At 45.2% G+C, this 25,957-nt stretch overlaps 1 protein-coding gene across 1 annotated transcript; it reads right to left on the bottom strand.

The window, feature by feature from the left end:
* Positions 1-1,501: 1,501 nt before the first annotated feature.
* LOC127317808 (probable protein phosphatase 2C 58) lies at positions 1,502-7,440 on the bottom strand. Its single transcript, XM_051348402.1, has 14 exons — positions 7,190-7,440; positions 5,385-5,515; positions 5,065-5,119; positions 4,846-4,980; positions 4,092-4,155; positions 3,875-3,983; positions 3,613-3,766; positions 3,037-3,162; positions 2,832-2,955; positions 2,680-2,756; positions 2,526-2,578; positions 2,291-2,345; positions 1,941-2,212; positions 1,502-1,841 (listed from the first exon to the last, which is right to left on the bottom strand). Exons 4-13 carry the CDS (start codon positions 4,960-4,962, stop codon positions 1,961-1,963), a joined length of 1,131 nt encoding a protein of 376 aa, XP_051204362.1. The 5' UTR covers positions 4,963-4,980; positions 5,065-5,119; positions 5,385-5,515; positions 7,190-7,440; the 3' UTR covers positions 1,502-1,841; positions 1,941-1,960.
* Positions 7,441-25,957: the final 18,517 nt, after the last annotated feature.

Here is a 25,957-nt window from a genome sequence, read left to right as displayed (position 1 = left end):
GAGCTATGTGGTGGAATGAACCGTTGCAACCGTTATCCAACAGTGCACCACCGTGCTAAACTGCACTGGAGTCATTGTCATTTCGAAGACAGGACTGGTGGAAGTGGAATTTTTTTTTGGGTCCGACACAATGGATGAGTAATTCTGGTGGATGCATGGTCCCCATGTGGGATTTTGGGAAAAACTATTGGACGTGAATGGGAACCCTTGCTTTTGCGTGTTGCTTGGATCCCGATGTAACCGTCATCGATCTTTGGGTGATTCATGACTACAACGCCAAAATCTGGTCTTTCAAGTATCGGATTGACGTGTCAATGATAGAGCACAAACACTTGGTTTAACTTGTATTGAAGGCAACACAATGGTGAGATCTTCGATGATATATTTGTGCTGAATGAGAGCGAGCTCCTGATCAGATTTAATACTCCCTCCGACCCATATTACTTGATGTTAATATAGATAGATTTAGACATATTTTAGTTGTAGATACATCCATTTTAGCATCAAGTAATATGGATCAGAGGAAGATATGTTTTACATTGTAACATTGACGGAAAGTTCTTACAAATAGTGATATATGTAAGAAACAATAATGTATGGAGCTTACTAGTCATCGCCGCCAAGAGAGCATTATGCCAATTCCATCCAGTCATGACCAAGAAGAAAATGAGGAGTCTCAGTTCGCTAGATAGGATGTTTGAAGGTACATGGGAAATGAAATATTTCTATCGTATGAGTCGTGTCGTTTGTTCATCATGGAGGGCGTTCACTTCTTATTTCTTCTTAAACTCCATGTTTCTGAATGGAATATAGAAAATGTTAGATCTTTTCTGTCGTTCTTTCCACGGTCCAGATTTATTGATTTTTAGGTGAAGGGCAGGAGCTTTGCCTTGGCAAGGCATAAAATGGAGAAGTCCGATTAGGCAACATGCATCTCGGCTGCAAAAAAAAAAAAAAAAAAAAAAAAGATGCCAATGGACTATATATCATATTGTTTTCAGAAATTTGACATCTTTCTTTCCATATACACCAGATGCCAATGGACTATATATCATATTGTTTTCAGAAATTGGACATCTTTATTTCCATATACACCAAGCACATAGGCGGCAAAAATTTCTTCAGTTCTTTCTGCAGATTTGCTCATCAGCCCTTTTCCAGTCTAGTTTCTAGCCCACCATTCTTTGATCGTAGTTATTGTAGTTATGCTATGCTGTCGGAGATATAAGGAACAATAAAGTTTGACAAAGAAGCGAAACATTATTTGCATGCAGCAGTCTAAAATTAAATGCTTATTCGTTTCTAACGATCTATCACAGAAACAACAAACACCGTCATGAAGCTGGCCGTATTAATCAACCCCAAAGTAAGATTTGCGACCATATCAAAAGAAAACTCACGTCCAGGAGCTATGACAGAGAAAAACCGTTCTTGAGAATATCAGTATAATACCATTTTAAAAGAAACAATTGAAAGTGCTATTGGACTTGCAGAGCAAATATAAATTTGGCAAGGGAACTAAATATATTCATCTCCACTCAAAGGTACAGTCAGGTTACGTCCGAAAACACCAAATCATCACAACCAAAAGAAAAGGGAAGCGCAGATCGATTGGCCAGAGAAAGAAAAAACACGAAAAACAGCATGGACTAGCCGCTTATGTGGAGTGTTATTCCCTGGCTGTATCAACAATTTAACACACAGGCGATATTTACACGGGAATTTTTCACCATGCATGCATGGTTTAACCCACTGCAGCATCAGTGTATCACACTGGGATTCAGAAATCGTTCTTTATGTTTACCAGGCCACGACAGCACAGGTTCTTCTCCCCGTTCGCGCTGATCACAGAAGCACATGTTAGCGTGTTGAATACAATGACAGAGTTGAGTGGAATAGGCAGATCGATGGCGAAGGAAATAAAAAAGAATGGCAACAACCATGGAGTTGATCAGTTGGCTCACAACCCTTCCATGTCACCAGGTGACTGTCCTCTAGCACTGGCATTCTTATCCTCAGTAGCTGATTGTTCATCAGCATTGGCATTCTTGTCCGCTGACTGTTCACCAGCACTGCCATCGTTGCCATGGTAAATTGGCTTCTTGAACTGCACTAGGATCATTGTCATGTTGTCGCATCCTTCTCCACCTAATGTTGATGGAGCCAGGCATCTATCGAGCACCTTTTCACACACTGCAGAAAGGCTGCTCTCCTGCATTTGTTTCATCCCTTAAGTGCTTCTGAAGATCATCAAATTCATACAAGTATAGCATTTACTGAAGTAACTCACTGTGTTTATGTGCTCGTGGATGAAATCGACCAGCTGTTGGCTAGACATGCAGTCCCTGTTTATCATCAGAGCATATGGTCATTACCTCTTATGAAAGCAATTGTCATGTTGAAGGCTCAACGCTAATAACTTAAAGTAGGAAATTAGGCTAACAGGTAGCTTTCGTCGAATGTTTGAACAAAGGGAACAAATAAAACACATACAATTATGGAACCTTGTTAAGAGAGGAATTTACCAAATGCCATCACATGCTAAAACAAGAAAGTCATCATCCTCACAAAGCTCCACCTACAAGAATATTTAAATCATAAGAACTGCCAGCAACAAGGAAATGATATCCATTGGTTAGCTGCAGGAGTTAAAGCAATGGTCAAAGCCTAACTGCTTACAGTGTTTATGTCAGGGTTTGCTGTCAACATTTGCTTATCAGGAGACAAGAATTTATTCTGTTTGAATTCCATATCTCCTACAAGCGAATTGGCATACGTGAGAAATCATCTAAGGTGGATGATATGGACCAAAGATAGGGTAAAATGCATACCAATTGCTCTTGACAAGTTTATTGTTCCATTTACTCGTCCCATTTGGATGTAACCCCCTGCTTTTAGTATTCGTTCTCTCTCCGCTTCAAGCTCTGGTTTGTGGTCTCTTGATAAATTGTATGCCTATAAATTCAACTAGAGAATGAGATGCTCATGCATATATCTTCTTATCTCAAACAAAAATCAAGGACAAGCAAAACAGACCTGGCCGTTCCTTGAGATAACACAGCGGGAATCTCCGGCATTTGCCACCACAAGTTTACTATTTCTTAGTATTGCAACACAGGCTGTGCACCCACAGGTTGGCCCGCTAAAATCCGAGTGAGGTCCCTGGTAAGATTATCCTGTAAGACTCCCTGAGTTGCACCAATGTTAAACTGCAATAAACTATAGAATAGTGCCAAAATAACAAAATTTAATGGCCATACAACTACAAGATTGTATTCTTTGAAATTGAATTAATTTTCCAAGAGTTCTCATTGTTGGCAACAAAACCTCTCAGTTGAGTTTTAATGGTTTAAATTTTCTTCATATGCACCTCTTTTGCAACTTGAAAAATTACTAAAAACCAACCCAGTGGCCCGGACTTCATGAAACATTTTAAGAGCTATACCAATAGTCATTGAGGATCTCAAAAACAGGATAGCAAAACGTGTCAATAATGACAACGCTGGGCAAAAGGACCAAAGAAGAAAAAATTAATTGTGCAATGCAGATTACTTATCCTATAAGGAATGATCGATCGTGCAGTACTGCATTTCGTGTCAGTTGCATAATTACCTCCTCAAAAGCCCAATCATCATGTTGAACATTCGAATCGCTGCCTCTTGGAGACCAGATCAATCCTTCTATCATGCCAGTAAACTGGTTCATCTTATCTCCAAGTGCCTGTAGTTCCCGCCAGCCTCTTTGACCCCGCATCATCTCATCCATTCTGTATCAACAAAATAATAATTGCTACTAATATCATCATGCAAAGAGAATTATCAATAAATAATAGATGGAGAAACCCTCAAGCTGGCTACCTAGCGGTTTGCAATACCTGAAGAAAGCTCTATGGACAGCAGTGCCCAGGTCACCAGCAGCATAGCCTTCACTTTTGAGAACTTCTCTGTGTAGATATTTTGAGCAGAATTTGGCAACCACTTTTCCTGAGGCAAGAAGGTGATAATGGTATGATGATGTAAATGACCATTTTGGTATCATGTGGAGAAGATCGTGGGCAAAGAAAAGGTGTTGATCTTCTCAATTAACCTTACCTCCATGTCCATCGAAAACACCGAAGAATGATGTGTCCTTGTCAAGATCTAGCAAAGCTGAATGCTGGAAGATTGCTGAATGGGTTAGAGATTTCACGAAGAACAAAGACTGCAACTATAGCTAAATAATACTTGATGAAATTCAATCGCCTCGATTTTATTAGTACTATGCTAAAGCTTCAAGTCACTGAGGAATATCGCATCTAAGTTGTTGATATTTTCCATTCTGTTCAATCAGTTGGTTCCAGCATACGCTAGCTTTTCATATAATATTCTTCAAAGCTTTTCTTTTACAAATAGGGGCATACTGCAGGCTCTATTGAAATAACAAAACCAAACGTATTCTTCAAAAGATCTTTCGGTATAATGCCACACAAGTACAGTTGACCATTTTTTTAGCAGTCATCTAACACCAGGTCTAGTTTGCAAGAAGAGAAAAAATCAAACAAATCATCAAACATCACCATTCAACTCATGGTTTTGGAAGTCCAGAAAATTAGCAGGACATAAGACACCAAAAGCTCTGATGTGCACAGCTTTGCTAAATATACCGTTAACTCACGAATAAACATTCAGATATGTATTCCTAGTATTCCTGTCCACAGTCCCCCAAGTACCTTAATAGCATTTTTACTACTGAATGAAGCATAATACACTCACTTTGTGTATGTTGCTCATTTTATATCTCTGCATTTCCAAAACTTTCTGCAAGTTTTCATTAAACTACATCGAACAGTGATCAACAGAAACTTACAGCATCTTCCATACTTGCACGCCACCCTTGCATAGATGAAAGTCCAAATTTAAGTTGATCATTCTCACCATCTTCAGATAGTTTCTCAGTTTTGGGGGTACTAAGGTAAACTCCCATTTTTTAAAATATATATACCTGATAAAAGGTCAATAGGAAAGTAAATCCACAGCTTTCAGCTGAGTAACAGCCTTCCAGGGTTTTAACAGATCGATAACATACCAGGCCCAAAACCAGTAAGGTTGGAGACAGATTACGCACGTAACTTCAGTAACTCCTGCATCAAATAGGGAAACAGATTGTTAGCACGGTTATGGATAGCGATTTACGTGTAACCGCCGTAAGTTTCTTTGACTTTAGACATACAGTATGTAATTCGGTGTTTGGTTTCGTCAAATTAAGTATGGCAGCAATTAACGTAAATGTGGACAAGATAGCATTCACCAGTGGAGCAAATAGCTTCCAGACATGCAAGATCTATGACGTAACCAATTAAGAATTTTCATAGTGAACTACTACGCGCTATGATTGATAGGAAGTACCTCATAAGCTCATAAAACTGGGAATGTGCACATCTGATAATAGCTACAGCAAGTAGCTTCAGTGTTTCTTCTTAACATGCCAATGGATCGCTCAAAGTTCTTTGGCCAATATGTTCTGTGCTCCAAAGTCCCTGCACAACATGAAAATGGAAGAAAAAAAAGTGAGAACATATCAGCAGAGAAGGCAATGTTCCCAAAACTTGCCCATCCAGTATACATATATAGTTTTTCAATCTCCGCATATAACTAGAGCATCAGAAAACTTCCATACAAATAACCATATGATGCTAATGGAAAGTGTAAGATGTTTTTCTGATCACAAAAGGAAAACGCAATAACCGTATGATGCTTTTCTGATCACAAAAGGAAAGCGCAAAATCAGTACATATATAGTTTGCCAATCTCCCAATATAACTAGAGCAGCAGAAACCTTCCACACAAATAGCCATAATTGTTTGTTGGTTTGTGTTGCTCATCAAGCATTTCGCTCGATGAGCTTTTCTTATCCATAAGGAAAGTGCAAGTCTGCATGATGCTTTTCTTATCACAAAAGGAAAGAGCGATGGCCATGTAACAAAACTAGTCCTATCCCATAGAAACACATAACGATCATGTGGATTAAGCTAACAATCTTCATATATGGGTATGAAAAACAGAGAAAAAAATGTCTCGAATGTAACCTACGCACGTAAAGAGGTCCACCCTACTGCAGCAAACCACAGGTCTCCTTATAGGCTCATAGCGTGCGCCACCCGAATTGAAACAGCTACACAGCATCCGCTCCTTTCCTACTCACAGAAGAAGACAACTAGTCCAATCGCATGGAAAACATAACGATCACGTGGATTAAGCTAACGATCATCATATATGGATGGATGTGAAAAACACAGACAGAAATGTCTCTGACGTAACCTACTCACTGAAAAAGGCCCACCCCACTGCAGCCAACCGCAGGTTTCCCCTTAAAGCGCGCGCCACTGGATTGAAACAAAGTACAAGACAACATCCGCCTGTTTCCTTTATCAGCTCGAGCTTCGCCGAAAGCTCCTCCCACGACTAGACTAGTCAAAAGCAGCAGCAAAAACCTCTGCAAACGCCAAATTGAGCTCTACGACTAAGGTTACGCGGAGAACTTCCCACCCTGGAATATTCGGCCCAATGGTAGGTGGGCTTGTACAAATAACCATGTGATGCTAATGGAAAGTCCAAGTGATCCATAAGAGTAACCGTATTTTTTTCGAATAACCGTATGATGCTTTTCTGATCACAAGAGGGAAGCGCGGAACCTCGGCCATGTAACAAAACTAGTCCAACCCCATGGAAACACATATCCGTCATGTGGATAAAGCTAGTCATCATATATAGATGTGTATGGGAAAAACAGAGACGATAATGTCTGGAATGTAAGCTACCCACGGAAAGAGGCCCGCCCTACTGCGGCCAACCAGAGGTCTCCTCGTAGCGTGAATTGAAACAACTAGACAACATCCCGCACGTTTCCTTAATCAGCTCGCGCTTCAGCAAGCAGCAGCAGAGGCCTGAAGACCTGAACAAGTGGGGAAAGCTCCATTTGCCTCATGGGCTCATGGCTAGACTAGTCAAACGCAGCAGCAGAGAAAAACCTCTGCAGGGACCGAACTAGGCTCTACGACTGAGGCTACGCGGAGAATTACGGCTGAGGCTACGCGGAGAATTTCCTACACTGAAGTAGTGGGCCGAATGACCTTGTGCGCAGCGGGGGTGGATCTCGTCCCTCCGCACGAAATTCGGAAGGGGAACCGCGAGGCGGGGTCGGCGGAGGTTACCTTGGCGCTTGGGCGGCGGGCGGGGAGATCGGAGAGCGGACGGGCGGGGATCGCGGCGAACTGCGACGGCGCCGGGAGGAGGAGGAGCGCGAGCGACGGAGGAAGGAAGGAAGGAAGGATTGGTTTGGAGTGTGGGCTTGACTGGGGTTGGGCTCCGTGTTCGGAATGGGGATTGCGATTGCGGGTTGGTGGTGGGTCACCGGCCGGCGCTGCCTGCCGCGGTGTTGTGCGGGCTGCGCTGCGGGGGGTGACGTCACTGCGCCGCGGTTTCTGACTCAGAAATTATTTCCCAGGGTGACTATTCTAGTTCTAGTCTAGGAGTAGTTCCAGACGTCACGTCCCGGTCCGGCGCTGCTGCGAGAGTGTCTGTGTGCGCGCAACTGCGCAACATAGATGCTGGATTTCGATGCGATTTCTTTTGAGGTAAATTAATTGCACTAGGTATATCCAGATCGGTGACCAAATGGTCTGTTACTGTCCCTTAAATCCTCACGGATAGGATGCGTCTCGCGGTCCGGTCGGCCCGCACAGTGGTGCGATCCATTCGGTGCATTGGTTAGTTGGCCCGCGCACAGTGCTCAAATTTAAAAAAGTGCGCGAAAACTTGATTCAATAATAATTTACAGTTTTAAAGTAAAACCTAAACTGAAATCGCATGCCGCCATCTTCTACATCGTTGGTAACGAGGTCGATGAAGGACAGGGGTGTCCATAGCTGATGCACCCAAGCAGGCGCCTCCGCTGGCTGCGCGTACTACGAAGAAAGCGGCACGTACTGCGGAGGAGGCGCGAAGTGCGGTGGTGTCCGTGGCGGAGGAGGTGGAACCTCCTAGTCGTCCCACGCTGCCTATGGTGGCACGTGCGGTGATGGTGGCGGTGGCAGGTGGGCTATGTGCTCTGTCATCATTTGCGAGAGCTGGACGATGTCCTCCGGCCCTGGCCAGTACCATTTGGCCTCCTCGTTCGCCAATGACGCGGCCATGGCGGCAGTCGTGGTCGCATCCTAATCGTAGTTATCCGGGAGGACCGCCTCCAGCTTAACTGCGGTTGGAGGCACGTAATCCTCGTCGTCCTTCTCACCGTCCTCGTAGAAGACCTCGTCTTCGTTGTCGAGGATGTCGTCGTCGGGCATGAAATCCCAGCAGTCGTGGATAACCCGGCATGCCTCGTGCTCCCAGGGAAGGAATGCGAGCCAGTAGTCCTCTCGCATCAATGTCGGCGCAGGAGTTGACGCGGCGGGCGCAGTGGTTAGCGACGGCCTTGATGGCATACGCTGCCGTCGGGGCGCTTCCAAGTAAGCCGCAGCATGCGTGGCTGAACACATGCGCTGTCTGCGCAGCGTCTGCGTCGACGCATCGGTTTTCCAAATCTGGGGTGTGGATGGGTCGCGGCAAAGGGGTTGGTCCGTTTGCATCGCCTCCATGGAGCTGCACCGCCTGTCCGACTGTCTGCGCAGATAGTTTCAGACAGCCCAAAACCATTTGGATCAGCCCGCTGGTGATGCCTTCTGTACACCAACTTGTTATGTGGGTGCAATTTCATATAACATGCTAGAAAATGTGGTTTGGTGGTACAAAACTTTGGTAAATTGTTCATATAAAAAAATTGAATTTGGAAGCGACACGTGTCCTTGTCGTTCATTTTCGCAGAAACACGGATGAAACAAGTAATAGCGAACAGGTCCTTGCTATTGCGCACTGCAAACTTGAAAAACTGAAAAACGGCTCGTGATCTCTCTCTCTTTCTCTATAACCTGGCCGCACGAATCACGCAGACGAGAGAGGTGGTTTTCTTTTTTGCTCGGTGACGACGTTGGCGAGGAAGGAAGGTGTTCATTTCGTAGGCGGCGGTGGAGCTCTGGCTGACGGCCGATAATCTTCGCTGGCGATAGTGGCATGAAGAACGGCCGATAATCCTCCCTTAATCTCTCTTGTTGTGTTCTCTCTGTCGAGCGAGCGCTGCGGCCATTGATGTCGTCCTCAAGTTATAGGTCATCTGCAAACGACTAGATACGCTAGATCAGTCAAAAACTTCATTGTAGTGCTTAGGCAAGCATTTTTTTTGTAGGCTGAGACCGATTTGGTTGCTGCTTCATTTTGGCGAAAATTAAAGTTAATCGGGAAAGCTTTGATTTTTATGTATAAACACGTTGATTCTGAATCTTGCAATACTTATATTCCGTTGATGATATTGTGTTTGCAACAATGATATAGTACTTGAGGACCAGTTTCACAGTTTAGGTCAAAATTAAAGATGCACAAGTTAACTGAATATCAAGTTCCGACTGTTAACTGAATTTTGACAGTTGCAGCTGAAGTTGAAAGCTGTTGTTTGAATGGTGTGTTGTACATTTGTAGGATAAATTAGCATGTATACTACATGGTAATGAAACGTGTTTAGTAAAGTTTCAAGGTTTCTTGCATAAGGCATTTTATGATATGGTTTTGCACATTTTAATATGAGTTTACAGTGAAGTTGGATCGCAATGATTTTTTTGTGGTCTAAAGGAGCATGTATGTTAGTGGGACTCTCGATTTTTTTGACAATTATCATATATTCTCGGAAGGAGGAAATGAGATGATAGATAAAACAAAACAAAAAATTGATGCGCTTCTGGAAGTTACATGACAGATGGTTTATATCTAATTGAAAATGATGCTTATATAGTTGCAATGATGGCTGTTGTGAGAGAAGTGAAGATATTATCCATCATGGCGGATCATAACATTTTTTTTGCAGGAGCTAGGTTTAATATCATTGTTTCAATTCCAAGCAGATACACATGAGATTGAGCAAAGAAAGAGGAAGAGAGTGATGCATCCTGCGCTGACGTGTGTGTGCTGGCAAGATAGAGGCTGGATTTGGATGCGATTTCTTTCCTCTGCCCCAAGTCGCTCTGGCTGACCTTTTAATTATTTTCGAGATAACATAAAGTAATTATCGTACTATTATGAAGTGCTCAAGATAGAGAGAACCTGGTCGGGGCTAGCTCGGGACGGGAACCTGTCCTGTCAACTCGGTCCAACAGTCCTACGATCCGTAGGCCATTTCGTGTCGTATCGTGGCAGCCAGACATGTGCATATACTACAGTAGTGCAGTGTGCTGTGTGCAGCGTCTTCGACTTGGTCAGAGAGAGAGAACTTTTGCCAAGCGTTCGTGGTGTAGACCAAGACCGGGGAATCGACCGCGAAAATGATAGCCCAGTCGCCACCAAAAAAATGAACCAGAAAAGAGCGCGAGGTCGGACGAGAGCGATGGGAAGGAACAAAGGCGGCCACCAGCCCAGGACGGAAGCGTCCACCGTCTGCTCGTCGACAGGCGCGCGGCTGGCTTTCACACGATAGCGCCTGCAGTTCCCACGACCCATTTTGGAGAGGGACACTTTGATTCCTAGATATTATGTACTAGCAAATATGACGGTTTGTGTTTGAGTGGATTTCAGGGAACCACAACCATTTTTACGAAAATTCCACCGATCTACTTGATAATCATTCATAGAAGGAATGTCTTTCTTGATATTTTTTTGTTACCGCATAACCAAAACTTTTGGGTTACTGAGTGCCGAACTTCATTTGCATCCACAAATAATCCACGTCGTCCTGCTAGGCATCCGCCACTAAACCGGGGTTGTCCTCAATGTCACCAGATGTGCATCCAACGTCCTTAACATACTTTTGCATTTTCCCTCTCGGTTTTTGACAAATCAACCCGCAGCTCTAAGCTTCTCCACTTATGATGAAAGGACATATCGCTTTGCTGCTGATCTTCCCTATATTTATAGAAAAACACGCCAACGTGATGATTTACCCTATGGTACATAATATTGCCACAAAAGTCCTCACCCCTACAGAAAAATACTATTACAACCAAATTATCACAAATTTTTTGAACTAATGCTACAATGAGTGTGGTTAAACAACTTTCTTTTTGCGGATTGCTTTGCAACAAACTTCTCCAATGATGTTAACATACATCACAAACGAGTACAACATAAAAAAATGTTTTTGCAGATATAAGAAAGGGGTTAAGCAACAACTTTTTTTTTTTTGCTGCAGATACACCTGGAACAAAAATCACTAGTTATTTCAAATAACTGGACGTACAAAATTTTAAAATTAAATTATGGAGCGGAGTGGAAAATACGATGGGAAGGTGCAAGCCACCAACTCTCTCTTCTTTAATTCCCCCACCTCCACTCAGCTAAGTGTATGTATAAAATGGTTTTCAAAAAAAAAATAGTGTATGTATAAAATGAGGAGATCACGTTCTACATGTTATTGATTTTGATTCCCGTGTCATGAGAGAGAAATTGACATTTTTCTACTTTAAAATGGTTTGGAAGATAAAAATATACTACTTTTTTGTGGAATTTTTTTAAAGCTAAACATCCACTTATTTGTTTGATCGACTATAACTTAGCTCGGTTGGCACATGGAAAAAAAATAGTGTGAGCTTCGATGAGAACGGAAGAAGGCGGCTAAAATGACTTTCCTTATTAATAAGACTAGTTGAATGCCCGTGCGTTGCACGGCATGAGTGATAGATTATGAGCTAAGCTACCTTACATTTGTGCAAAATCCTTGAAAGTATATATACAACTATAGCTCAAAAAAGAAGTAAATGTATAACTGGATCAACATTTGGTAGTTCCCAGATGTCGTATTAACCTCATGCTTTTCAAAATAGATAAAGTAAGAATTATTTTGTCGATTAGTTTGCACAAACCACATAAAACAATGACATTTTTCAAAATTATTTGTGACTCTTTTGTGAGTGTGCACGTGTGCATCAAAGTTTGACATACTCATTGAGATAATAAGATGTGGTTTATACGCTAATTTCATTCACCATGAATACATATCATGCCACAAACATGATAATAGTACGTTGAAAGTGCTAAAACAATTCTACCAAAAGAAGTAACAAAGCAACATGAATTCTTAGTGGTATCTAAAAGCAAATAGATAAAATGACCAAGCAGCGGCACCGATAGCCAAACTTCTCAAAATTCTACAAAAATGCTGAACAAATCTACAATAAAACAATGAGGTAGCAGATGGTCCTTTGTAATGCACTAACTGCACATCAGACATCATCCTTCCACTACTAGGAAAAAGCTTATAGGTGGAGGCAAAACGTGCCGGCGCACCACCTAGGACGTGCGCCGGTGGAAAGAGTTGCCGGCGCACCAGGAAGTCGCCGCGCCGGCGATGCAGGCATACTGCGGGCGCACCTCCAGAGAAGACGCGCCGGGGAAAAATTCCTGGCATGGGCTCGGCCGATTCGGGCCAGGCCCAGGAAACGCTGCCGGCGCACCAGCCCAGGAGCGCGCCGGCGGTAATTTTTTGTTGCCGGCGCGCTCCTGGGCTGGTGCGCCGGCAGCGTTTCCTGGGCCTGGCCCGGAGCAACTATAGCCGGATGGTGTATATATTGCCGGCGCACCATGGTCCAGGTGCGCCGGCAATAACCTGGGACTTATTTCAGCCACCAACCAGCACACTCACTCACACACTCACTACACCCACACAAACCCGAGCCTTCTCCCAACCCAGCTCATTTTTGCCTATTCCTATCCCTAATTTAGCTAGTTTGACCAAACAAAATCATATTTTTTGAGCAAATCTTCCCTTCCAACATGCATCTCCCACATCCCCCTATGTAGATCTAGATCTACTATCCCGCATTGACCGCTCAATCTAGATCTAGATCTAGAAAGTCGGCTTCCATACACCGTGGCCGCGGCGCGACGTCTCGATCTCGTTGACGAATATATCAAACAAATAGGTGATTAATGAACAAATTGAGGAATGAAATCGACATATATTGGACATTTGAAGCAAAAGCTCGTGTGTGGCATATATATATATATATATATATATATATATATATATATATATATATATATATATATATATATATATATATATATATATATATATATATATATATATATATATATATATATATATATGTTGTGTTTGTGCTTGTGCTTGTGTGTGTTGGCGTTGAAAATGAGTTGCCAACGTTGCGCCGAAATGTTGATTCTTTAAGTTTCCGTTTCGGCACATTTCTGGCGCTCCTATGTCCTACCGTGTAGGAAGGTCATGCCGAAATTTTTCGTGAAAACTATCGACGGATGCATGGTTCTAATCAATTATGTAATCTTACCATGCAGGCGATAATGGTTATCGAGATGAGTGAAAGCATCGTGGTGAGATATCTGAAACACGCGATCATCGACATGTATGAAAATAACCGCACGGAGGTATTGTGTCCGTGCCGGAGATGCAAACGAGGGAAATGGTTTGACCCGTATTCAGGCAAATTGCAGGGGCACCTGCTCACTAATGGTTTCATGCATGGACACACTCAATGGATGAGTGATGATGGCGCGGAGGTCAATGGGGCGACGGCAGCAGGTGGTAATAATGGCCGGCAAGAAGGAGGGCATCATGATATTGATGACGATGAAGAGTTTGTCGCACAGGACGATAACCTTGACGACGACAATAACCTTGACGACGACGAAGAGGTGCCGCTAGCTTCGCCGTAAGGGAACCTCATCTTCAAGATCTGCTTCTCGAAAAGACGAAAGGCGCCAAGCGGAAATCAAAGCTTGAGCAACTCGAGATAGACTCGAATACTCCGTTGTACGACTCAGGTCGCGGGTTGGGGGAGTCTCGCTTGAGAGTAGCTCTCGATGTGCTGCAGATGAAGGCGAAACACGGATGGACGGACACAAGCGTCGACGACATCCTGGAATACTTGGAAGATCTCCTTCCTGCCGGGAACACGTGTCCTGGTAGTCTAGCCGAGGCCAAGAGAATCACGTGCCCTCTCGACTTACCCCACGAAAAGTATCACGCCTGCATCAACGACTGTATCATGTATCGTAAGGAGCACATGGACAAGACCAAATGTCCTGTGTGTGAAGCTGAACGGTACAAGGGAAGGGAAGAAGAAAGCTCCTCGGAAAGTTATGTGGTACTTCCCGCTCGCCCCCGGCTTCAACGGTTCTACGCGGACCGCAAGGAAGCAAAGCTCATGCGCTGGCACGCAAAAAGAAAGGAGGCAGTGTTGAATGATGAAGAGCAGATTGAGCACCCAGTGCTGACGCACCCTTCGGATGCAAGCCAGTGGAAAGCATTAGACAATGAATTCGGAAGTTTTGGGGCAGATCCCAGAAACATCAGGTTGGGTGTGAGCACGGACAGATTCAATCCGTTCGGAAACCAGAGCAGCACACATAGCACATGACCCGTGTTTGTATGGATCTACAACCTCCCGCCCTGGCTGTGCATGAAGAGGAAGTACATACAGATGAGTATGCTAATTCAAGGGCCGACACAGCCAGGAAACGATATCAACATGTATCTCGAACTATTAAAGGAGGAGCTTGAAACGTTGTGGGCGGAGGAAGGGGTAGATACATGGGACGCCGTCGCGGAAGAATATTTCCCTTTGAGAGCCGCGTTGATCACGACGGTGCAGGACTTCCTCGGATACGGTTACATTTCGTGCCAGGTGTGCCATGGACACAAGGCATGTGTCAGGTGCATGGAAGAGACGATGTTTTTGCAGCTTGGTAAGGATCTCGGCTCTTCGAAAACAGTTTACATGGGGCATCGAAGGTGGCTACAGAAGACTGACCCGTGGAGAAAGCGTGGAGATCTGTTCGATGGTAGAAATGAACCCCGAGGACCTCCACGTAAGAAGAGCGGCGAAGAGATCGATACATTACTGAAAGGTTGGAAGGAGTGCCCTGCGCCGGGAAAGATTCGTCAAAAGCCTGGAGAGAAGAAGAAGAAAAAGGAAACGACGCCGCTCATTGGTGTATGGAAAAGGAGGTCCGTGTTTTGGGACTTGCCGTACTGGAAAATTCTCGATACACCTCACCGCCTTGATGTCATGCATATTACAAAGAACGTGTGCGAGAGCTTGCTTGGCACTCTTCTCAACATGCCGGACCGGACCAAAGATGGGCCGAAAGCAAGACACGACCTGAAAGTTTTGGGCATCGAGGAAGAGCTTCAGATCCCGCCGGCCCAAGAGGGACGATCGGAGGAGGAGGCGGACGGCGGTCGAAGCGCAAAAGGATTAAGCAGCGACTATTACCGTCCCCCTCTGCTTCACTTTTAGTCCGGCCGAGGTCGATCAATTTTTCAATTGCCTTCTACGAGTCAGAGTGCCCTTCGGTTACTCCGGGCTAATAAGCAGATACATGGACCCCAAGAAATGAAACTTCAGCGGCATGAAGTCTCATGACTGTCACGTGATGATGACGCAGATTCTTCCGGTTGCAATCCGAGGTATAATGGATGACCATGTCCGTGCAACGCTGACTGGGCTCTGTAACTTCTTCGACGTCATAACTCGGAAGTCGATAAGCGTGAAGAAACTCGCAAGGCTCCAGGAAGAGATCGTGGTGATCCTATGTGAGATGGAGATGTACTTCCCGCCTGCATTCTTTGACGTGATGGTCCATCTGTTGATCCATATCATGGATGATATCGTCAGTCTAGGGCCGGCATTCTTACACAACATGATGCCGTTTGAAAGAATGAATGGGGTCATTAAAGGATACGTTCGTAACAGGTCACATCCGGATGGAAGCATCGTCCAGGGCTGGCTCACCGAAGAGTGCATCTCTTTCTGCACGAATTATCTAGACATCGAGGACCCTGTTGGTTTGCCTCAAAACAAGCACCTCCGCAGGATCGAGGGAGTAGGCCACAAAAATGGAAGGAAGGAACTGCACGTGCACATGTCTGGTCGGACTTCCGACTTTGACAGGGCCAACTTAGTAGCGCTACAACACATTGACTTGATCGATCCTTGGTTGAAAGAGCACAAAACCATGATAGAGAACAGTGGCAAGCCGATGATGACGGAAGCAGAAATATACAGAGAGCACAACTCCTCTTTCACGCGCTGGTTCAAAGACCACATTGATGCTAATCCCCCACCAATGGATTCTGACAAGGATAAACTAGTATTGGCCTTGTCACATGGCCCCGCGCCCAACATCATGACTTACCAAGCGTACGATATCAACGGGTACACATTCTACACGGAAGAAAAAGACAAGAACAGTGTTTACCAGAACTCAGGGGTAACGATGGATTCCTGGACGGGTGACGTAAAGACTAGATACGACGGAAGAATCGAGGAAATCTGGGAGCTTAGCTATGCTGGGGAGAAAGTGTCGATGTTCCGTATCAGATGGGCTAAGAGCGTCACAAAAGAAGACCGGTATTTCACCACCATGTTTCTACCCGAAGCCAACAAATCAAAGTCCACGAACGCCACCGCGCAGAATGAGCCATGGGTACTGGCAGAACACGTGCACCAATGCTTCTTCAAAACCGACCCATCCAGGCCTAGCCGTGTTATCATGAGGAGAGGCAAGAGGACCATCGCCGGAATGGATGGAGTCACCAACGAGGAAGACTTCGAAGGACAAGTCGGAGACCCAATGATGGAAGAATCCGAGGACGAAGACACAACATACACCACAAGAAGAAGCAGGACCACGCTACCGAGGTCAGGTCGACCCTTCAAAAGAAGAAGTCACGACACGGGGCTAAATTATTTAACGACGAGCAAGAAAAGCAAGAAGAAAGCGAAACACTCTTCTTAATCGATGATGTAAAACTTTATTTGCAATCTATAACTCATATTTTGTGTAATTCATAACTACTCATATGGTCATGGCCAATATTTTATGTATGACTAATTAATATTGTGTTGGTCAATATTTTGTGTATGTATAACTCATATTTTTTTGTTTTTGCATACTCATGCATATATATTGCTTTGTTATTATCTTGAAAAGATAAGAAAAATAAAATAGTATAGCATTTGGGGTAAAATAAAAGAAACATAAAATAAAGAGAAAAGAAATAAAGAAAAAGAATGGAAAAAAGAAAAGGAAATGGGCAGGCTAGCTAGGTGAATTGACATGTCCCAGGTTACAGCTGTGCCAGGCTTAGTGCCGGCGCACCAGGCTTATTAATTCGCCGGGGGTTTACTTGTCCCCGGCGAACCAGGTACGGGGTGCGCCGGCAATAAGCCTGGCACGGCTATACTACGGACTTAACCGTTTTCTCCTCATCTTCTCCAGTACACAGTCGACGTCGATCCCATCCCCTTTCTCCTCATCCACCGCCGTTCACTGCCAAATCCCCCCTCCACCATCCGCCTCCATTCTGCCCCACCACCATCCTCCACCAGCGCGCCGTTGGAGAAGAAGGAGCCGCGCGCCAGCCGTTGGAGGAGGGGACGTCGGCGCCGCCGTTGGAGAAGAAGGAGCCGCGCGCCAGCCGTTGGAGGAGGGGACGTCGGCGCCGCCGTTGGAGAAGAAGGAGCCGCGCGCCAGCCACTGTGAGCTTCCCTCTCCTCTTCCCTCTTCCCTTTCCTCTCCCCTTCCCTCCCCCTTCCCTATCCCCTCCTCCGTAGGGTTAGGATTTACCTACTGCTAGTTAGGGTTAGGATTCCTGCTAGATGCTCTCTGGTTGCATAGACAGATTGCATCATATTTTTCATGTTGAAAATGAAATTGAATCATATTCATACATTCAAATGAACTACTTCCAATTGAAAAAAATTTGAATAAGAAAATGGAACAATTTGAAATTCTACTGCATTTATTCTCTGTTTGCATTGTTTGAAAATGGTCCATGCTATTGTAAAACCAAGAGAAAATGCTGTTAAAAAAGAACAAGTGCTGTTGAAAAAAGAACAAGTGCTACTGAATTGGGGTTATTCATAAAAAGAACAAGTGCTGTTATTCATAAAAAGAACAAGTGTTGTTGAAAAAATAAATTGAGTTGAGGTTTTTTATTATAGTGGAAATGAAATGGAAATGCTACTGGTTCATTTAAAATAGTTCTCTGGTTTAGTTCACTATTGCTACTTCACTATTTAAAATGGAAATGGAAATGAAATGAATGCTCATGTTGATGCTCACCGGTTGCAAAAAAATATTTTGAAATGGTTGAATGCTCATGTTGATGCTCACTGGTTGCAAATAAAGATTTTGAAATGAAATGGAAATGAAATGAATGCTCATGTTGAATGCTCATGTTGATGCTCACTGCTCATGCTCATGCTCACTGCCAATTCATATAAATTACAGTAATAATTAAGCTCTCTGGTTTGAAACTAAACCAATTTTAAACTAAACCAATTAGGCACTTAGGCATGAGCTACCACTTTGGCCTTGCTAGACAGGCAGTCTTGCGCACTCTCTAATGATGCAAGATATTAGAAATGAGGTAGACAATTTGGTGAATTTAGAAAATGATTTTAGTTGCAGGTTGCTACTACTATTGTCAATGATGCTTAGGTTGTCACTGATTTAGTTCAATGATGCTTAGATTGTTCCTAAATAAATGGCTAACATATTATGCAGTAGTTTATATGAAATTGGCAGAGACTAAAGTGGTTAATTGGCAGAGACTAAATGGACAGTAGCTAGCTAGGTTCATTTAGTTGATTTATAAATATGTGATGTGCTGTTTAGATGAAAAGCAATTCTCTGGTTTAGAAAAGATCACAATCTCATGCCCATAAATATTTGGTGTGCTCTGGTTCATAAAATGCCAGCAGTAGGTTTAGTAGTCATTTTTGAAAGGAAGGGCCAATGGAAAGTAAGCTCTGGTTCATAAAATGCTACCAGATATTCTAACAATTTTTGCTCTGTTATGTTAAATAAATATATGATGTGCTGTTGCAAATGGACAGTAGCTAGCTAGGTTCCGGAAATTCAATTCGGCTCCCGGGTGCGTATGCTCCCTCTACCAAAAAACATATTTCGAAGTGTGGAGAAAATTTGACAAAAAATTCTACATGTACATCTCCATAATATATGTGTATGCGTCAAGTTTCACGAAAAAATAATAGTTTTTGTGTCCTATGTAAAAAAGAGAAAACTTATCATGTGAAAAGCATTGTTTCAGCACTGAATTTTGTCTTTTTTACACACGTCACATGATAAGTTTATTTTTTATGAAACGACTTTGTGAGCGCGTAGCACGTGAAGATGTACGTGCGAATTTTTTGTTTCAATTTTTTCAAAATTTAAAATATGTGTAAGATGCATTTTAAATTATAGGGAGCATATGCTCCCATGTTCCAAAACACCACTCCCGCTAGGTTCATTTAGTTGATTTATAATTGGAGCTTTCTGATAATCCACAAATGAAAACTGGTGCTATGTTCCTTATCTGGTTCATTTAAAATGATCCATATATATGCCACTTCCATATATATAAAATGATCTGTTTTTTGGAACTGTCTTATAAGTGGGTACAAGCTCTGTTTGGCACTGTTTTAATTATGTAGCCAGAGAGTAGCATGGTGTTGATGTAAAATGGTTATGGTGTAAAATGCTAAAGATGGTTTGAATTCTGGTTTTTATTTTAGTGTTTGAATTCTGGTTTGAATCCAGGGCTAGCATGATGAAATTCTGTTGTTGTCTGAGTGTGAGAATTTGATTTACATTCATCTACTGTAATGCTAAGTGCTACTGTAATGCTACTGTAGTGCTATTACTGATGGTTATTGTGAAATGAAAATGAAAGTGAAGCTGCTCCCCTACTGTAATGGTCAAGTTATATTGTCTCTCGTTTATGGTGATGGTTATGGTGTTCATGGCTATATATATGTGAATTGCATTTCTGTTACACAGGGATTGAGTTGCTATTGAGTGCCGGAATGTCGATTCATTTCCGTTCCGGCAATTCTAGCACTCGGCATGACCAATTTTTAGCAAAGGTCATGCCGAATTTTTCCGTGAATTCTAACTCTTTTTCATCTTCTATTAGTGCAAGCCACCATGTCGTCTCAAGAAGAGTTAGAGGAGCACTACAATAGGCACTTCTTTAGGACGGAGGAGGATGCCGAGGCCGCTGGTGTTGGCGGCGACGAGGACCATGAGATGGAGGATGCCGCTGGGGGTAGTGCCGACGAGCCAAGCGGCAACAAGGCAAGCGGCGCCGCCGGGGGTAGTACCTACGAGCCTAGCGGCGATGAGGCAACCGGCGCCGCCGGGGGTGGCGGCGAGACAAGCGGCGACGATCCTAGCGGCGCCGCCGGGAGTACTGCCATCGGGACAAGTGGAGCCAAGAGGCCGCGGAAGGCAAGGCGCCAAAACACGGTCGGCACCGGCAGAGACACAGTCAAAGAGGTGGACCCCGCCAGTGGTTTGCCGGTGGAGCCTAAGGATGTTGCCAAGGGGTACGGCAACCAACTGGCATGTATCCTCCGAGAGGTCATCAATCTCAACGAGACGGATCTCCGAGCTGAGAACAAAGCGCATTTGCGAGCCCAGCTCATTGCGAGGTTGCACTCACGATACAAGTTCCTAGGCGGCTACGCCTCCACTCATGAATCCAAGAACATTGTGAACTCACAAGCCCTCCTGAAGTTCACCAAACACCTCAGCAGCTATAAGTACATGGTGCGGAAGATGATTGCTGACGGCAAAGGTTTCAAAGAGGTCCACTCTGCCTTTCCGCATGTCTCCCAGGCGGACTTTGATGCTTTTGTGGCCAATGAAGAGCTACAAGCGACGAAGAATCGCAAGTTGTGGGGGAAGGAAATGCGGGAGCTTAACATCGGCAACCACAACCTTGGGAGCCGTGGGTACGAGGGAAAGGAGCCCTATTGGGCGAAGGAGGACGAGGCGTATGTAAAGGCCGGCATTGAGAACCCCTGGCTCAAGTACAAGGACCCGCTTGAAAGAAGATTCATCAGGTCCCGGTACCATAAGAAGAAACTAACCGGGGAACTTGTCACGGACCCCAATGTCGTAACCGACATAATTTGGTTCACGAACGACCAGAAGGTCCTGTCGTTGGAGAAAAAACTGGTAAGCAATTTACCGGCTTTATTAGATCAAGTATCGTTCATATAATAGTAGCAACATTTCTAAATGGTTCGCGTTTCTTCCGCAGGAAGAAGAAAGACAAAGACTTTCTCAAGGTGACCAAAGCTCCTCGTCCCAGGCGTCGACGGGCAGGGTAGCATGGGACAAGCCTCTCGTACGGGTGCTAAACATCGTCAATGAGCATTCACCTACGAGAAGGCCGCATAGAGGTCGTGTGGCTGGCGCCGATACAGGCCACAAGCATGATCACTACGGCTTGTCGTCTGCGGCCGATAAAAATGCGTGCAATGAGAGGAAGCAGTGGGAGGCGGAGGAAATGAGGGAGTCAATCCTAGCCCAAGTCCAAGCTGGTTTGGTACCGCAACTGGTACCGCAACTCAAAGCTACACTCGTACCTGAAGTCAAAGCCGAAGTCGCCGCTTCAGTCCAAGCAGATTTCAACGCTCTACACGCGTGGTATGAGGGTGGCAAACAAGCCCCGAAAATGCAAGTGGTTAGCTTCGACGGCAGCAACTCGATGGCGCCGCCGTCCGCCGGCAATGACAATGTTATAATGGAGACTCCTCCGGCCGCCGGCAATGTCGCTGGTGCTAGGGATTCACCGTCCATGCCGGGTAGCAGCCCCTCCGTCACTTGCACGCCCGCCGCCGCATGTGCTGGCCCGTCGACATTAGCCGAGCTCAACGCCCTCACGGTAATTAACTAATGTGTACATCAAGTTAATATATTAGTTTCATCATCCTTGCCCTCTCTCTAACGCCATACACATGTTCTCGCAGGCGCTCTCAACGCCATGCACCTTCCTGATGAGAGTAAACGACGAACTCAAAGACTTCGCGAGGGGGTCCATCCTTCGGTCCCTGGATAAGAAGTGGCACACACGAGATATGGCGGATGACGTTTACCGGGTTGAAGTGGATCGGGCGTTACCGGGCTATGAGGATTTGTTTCCTCCTAATCAACCGCATGGTGCCGATGACGATAGCCCGTTGAATCTGGCCTCACTGAAGGGTTGGGTACTGCTATGGCCGAAGACCCTAATTCGGATCAACACCTACTCGGGGTCGACGGCAAGCAAAGACAAGCACCTTGCGGCGCCACATGTCAGCGTCCCTCCACGACAGCCAGCGGCGCCGGTGGTCATCGCCCCTCCAGAATGGCCAGCTGCGCCAGAGGTCAGCGCCCCACCACAACAGCCAGCTGCGCCAGAGGCCGAGGAATACGAACGTGACCACTTCCAATGGGATATTCCTACGTCTTCACAAGTTGTCCATGAGGATGCGCCGGCCTTGAAATATGTGTGCTCCAAGAAGCTGTTCGATTCTCAAGAAACGGCTGAGGAGGAAAATCCTGAGGAGGTCGCCACCACCGCCGTCAAAAATATGTTGAGCCCAAACACACTCCGTGCTACGGCCACTACGGCGATGGAGGGTCCATCAGTACAACCCAAGAAGAGGAAGAGGCAAAATAAGAAGGACGCCCAAGACAAGGCGGCGGCCAAATCCAAGGACAAGGTCCCACTCCTTGACAAGTTGCCAAACAATTGGCGACCTCTGCATCACTTGGGTCAACCGATGCTGCCGGAGCATGTCGTGAAGAAACTCACCCCGGATATGAGGAGCTTGCATGAGACTGTCTTGCATGTGGAGAACCTTCTTCTCAAATCAAAAGATCCTGGTTACCCTCTCTTCGTGGCGAAGGTGCCAACTGGCATGAACTTCGTCGAGAAGTACCCCACGGACTTGTGCTTCATCCGGTTCAACGACATCTTCAGCATCTATCGCATGCAAGAGCTCCACTTTAGTGTGGTTCGCCTAGTTGCTCTTAGCTTGTCTACCCAGATTGTTAAGGAGGAGACGCCGACCATCGCGATAATGGACCCCTTCTATATGCGGGAGAGCATCATCTGCAACGCTGGGGATCGGGCGATTGCCACCCAGCAGGTCGAGGATTTCATGCTGGCGAACATTAAAAAGGGCGCCATTCTCATCCCTTACTTCCCCGAGTAAGTAATCACTCGCTAGTCCCCCATTACCATTCTATCCTATATCTCCATTTGCATTTCCAAAGGTTAATCCGTGTGTTTTCCGCAGAGACAAGTTCTGCACCCTCATCGTCGTGCACCCGCAACACTCGCATGCAGTCTATCTCGACTCGGGTAGGGACCACAAGAAAGACTACACCCACATCAAGGCCCTTCTCAATGATGCTCTCACCGGCTTCGCCAACAAGGCAGGCCCCCTCAAAGTAGAGAGGAAATCCCGAGGAGGCTTGGTCTTAACTCACACAACCAACTTCCCCTGCCTCAGGCAGTCGACGCCCGACAATGGGATGGACGCGTGGTACGCCATCCTTCAGATGCAGGAGTACATAAAGTACGCAGATGACATGTTGCTGCCAGAGAATCTCAGAAACAGGTTTGCAAACATGGCGGATGTCCCTGATAGAGAGATTAGAAAGAACTGGGGTCACATCCAGCAGTTCATTTGCACGATAATCCTGCAGGATGTCAACAATAGGTCTGGCGAGTTCTTCTACGGCTACGGTCTACCACCTAATGACGAGATAGAACTCCGCTTGGAGATGTCGCGTGATGAGAGGCCGTTCAACTCGCTTGAGGGCTGCCGTCCATTCCCCCCTAGGCGTACAACCTGATCCTACGGCAGGAACACTTGCTAAAACTTGAACGATATGTCCTTGAACTTCCGTATTGTAATAATTGCTATATATTCCCATAGAATCGACTAGTTGCTTTTATTTAGTTGTATGAATGTGCATGTGAACATGTGTCTATAGTTTCATTTACTTTGCTATATATTTTAAGATTATGGCGTACATAGCTTAATAATTATTTGCATTTACTCGACCACTACTTGCCTCGTATTTGGAGTTCGCCGATGATTAGAATGTTCGGTCACTCGTACACTCGGGGGTGGAGCCAGTGAGCCTTGGTGCGACGGTCACAAGTATCAATCTATTGTGCATCCTACCTAGCCTCACTGACTCCATCCCTGGATGTTAATATTTGTTTCGACCGACAAAGTATGAGGCACGCTATTTAATTCGTACTACTTGTCTTCTATTTGAGTTCGCACTTCTTAATTGCATTGGCCGATGATTAAAATGTTCGGTCACTTGTACACTCTGGGGTGGGGCCAGTGAGGCTTGGTGTGATGGCCACAAATATCAATCTATTGTGCATCCTACCTAGCCTCACTGACCCCATCCCTGTATGTTATTATTTATTTCGACCAACAAAGTATGAGGCACATGCTATTTAGTTCATACTACTTGTCTCTTATTTGAGTTGGCACTTGTTCATTGCATTGGTACTAACGTTTTACTTGTCTTGTGAATGGAGATGCCGACGACATATGTCGTGTACAAGGGGAGGGTTCCTGGAGTCTACGACGCATCGGGAGGACTGTCGGAGACAGGTGCACCGTTTCAGCGGCAACAGCTACAAGGGATACCCCACTAGGGTGGAGGCGGAAGGAAGATACGCCCGTTATCTAGCGGGAGAGATGAGGGACATGAGGAGGAACCGGATGAAGACCATGGCCTTCGTGATGATGGTCATCGTGACCATGTTGGTCATGTTCTATGTGATTGTAGTTTAGGTTAGGACCTACATTGTGAGGTGTATGACGATACTTGTGACGACTATGTACCGAGACTTCTAACTTTGTGAAACTTCGTCGTTCGGTGTTGCATATGCACTTGTGTTGTATGAATCAACACATTCCGAAAAGAGACTTGCGTATTTGTGTATTGATACCAAAATGAAACTTGGCTCTCTATGTGCTTCTCATATTGCATGTGCTGCTGTCTAAATATGAACTGCGTTGTAAATATATACTGCTGTCAAATATGTATTGTAATATGCTGGAAAAAAGCTGGAAAAATGAATTTTCGAATATAATTGCCGGCGCACCTAAATGCCCTACTGCCGGCGCACGTGGCATGCGCCAGTGCTGGAAGACCTACTGCCGGCGCAGCTGCACGTGCGCCGGTGGAATTTGGCTTTGCCGGCGAAGCTTGGATGGTGCGCCGGCAGTAGATGACATATCGCCGGCGCACTTCCTGGTGCGCCGGCAGTGTCCAGTTATCACCGGCCCGTTCGCACCGGCGGGCTGAGGTGCGCCGGCAGTAGCCATATTTGGTGCGCCGGTAGTAGCTGTTTTCCTTGTAGTGTTCTATGATCTTACTTCTATCTGAATCCAGTGCGATGGAAGCTACACTTGGCAATGGCATGTGGACAGGGTTCGCCATATTTTTTGACGTTGTGGAAAATGACACCGGGGGCGACAAAACCCTAGCGTAGTAGGGTCACCTGTGCCACCTCCCTCCATCGCAACCAGCAGCCAGCCCACGTCAACGGGGCTTCTCCTGCTGCTCGTCCTGTGTGTGTGTGTGTGTGGCCTCCATCATCTCCCCGTTGTTTCCTCCTCCCGGGTCATGTCTTCACCGATCATGAGCTCCCTGCTCCATCCCTGGTTGCTGCCCACGCAGATCCGGTTAGATGAAGAATATAGATGGGACCCTATTACATCCTAACACAGCGAGCTGTAATTATTTTGTTGTGTTAAATAGTTAAGCCTCTTCGGATTTTCTTAAAACATGCTACATGATGCTCAAACGAGTTTCATCGGTGCTCAATCATGGCTTGATCTTACTGTGCTTCTAATATCTAAGCAATTCTTCTTTTAAATGTCAGTTTACCACAAAAGGTCAGAGACACAACATAGTATATCCTCGTTGTTCCACATCTCACTGCAATGATGTTGAATCAGTGAGGCCCTGTTCGGTTGATCCCCTACTCAGGTGGATTGGGGTGTGTTGGAGTGGATTAAGGTGTATTTTGACTTGTTTGGGAT

The sequence above is a fragment of the Lolium perenne genome, chromosome 7 (genome assembly GCF_019359855.2).
Source record: "Lolium perenne isolate Kyuss_39 chromosome 7, Kyuss_2.0, whole genome shotgun sequence".
Taxonomy (NCBI): domain Eukaryota; kingdom Viridiplantae; phylum Streptophyta; class Magnoliopsida; order Poales; family Poaceae; genus Lolium; species Lolium perenne.
This window is presented reverse-complemented; position numbering and strand designations above follow the sequence as displayed.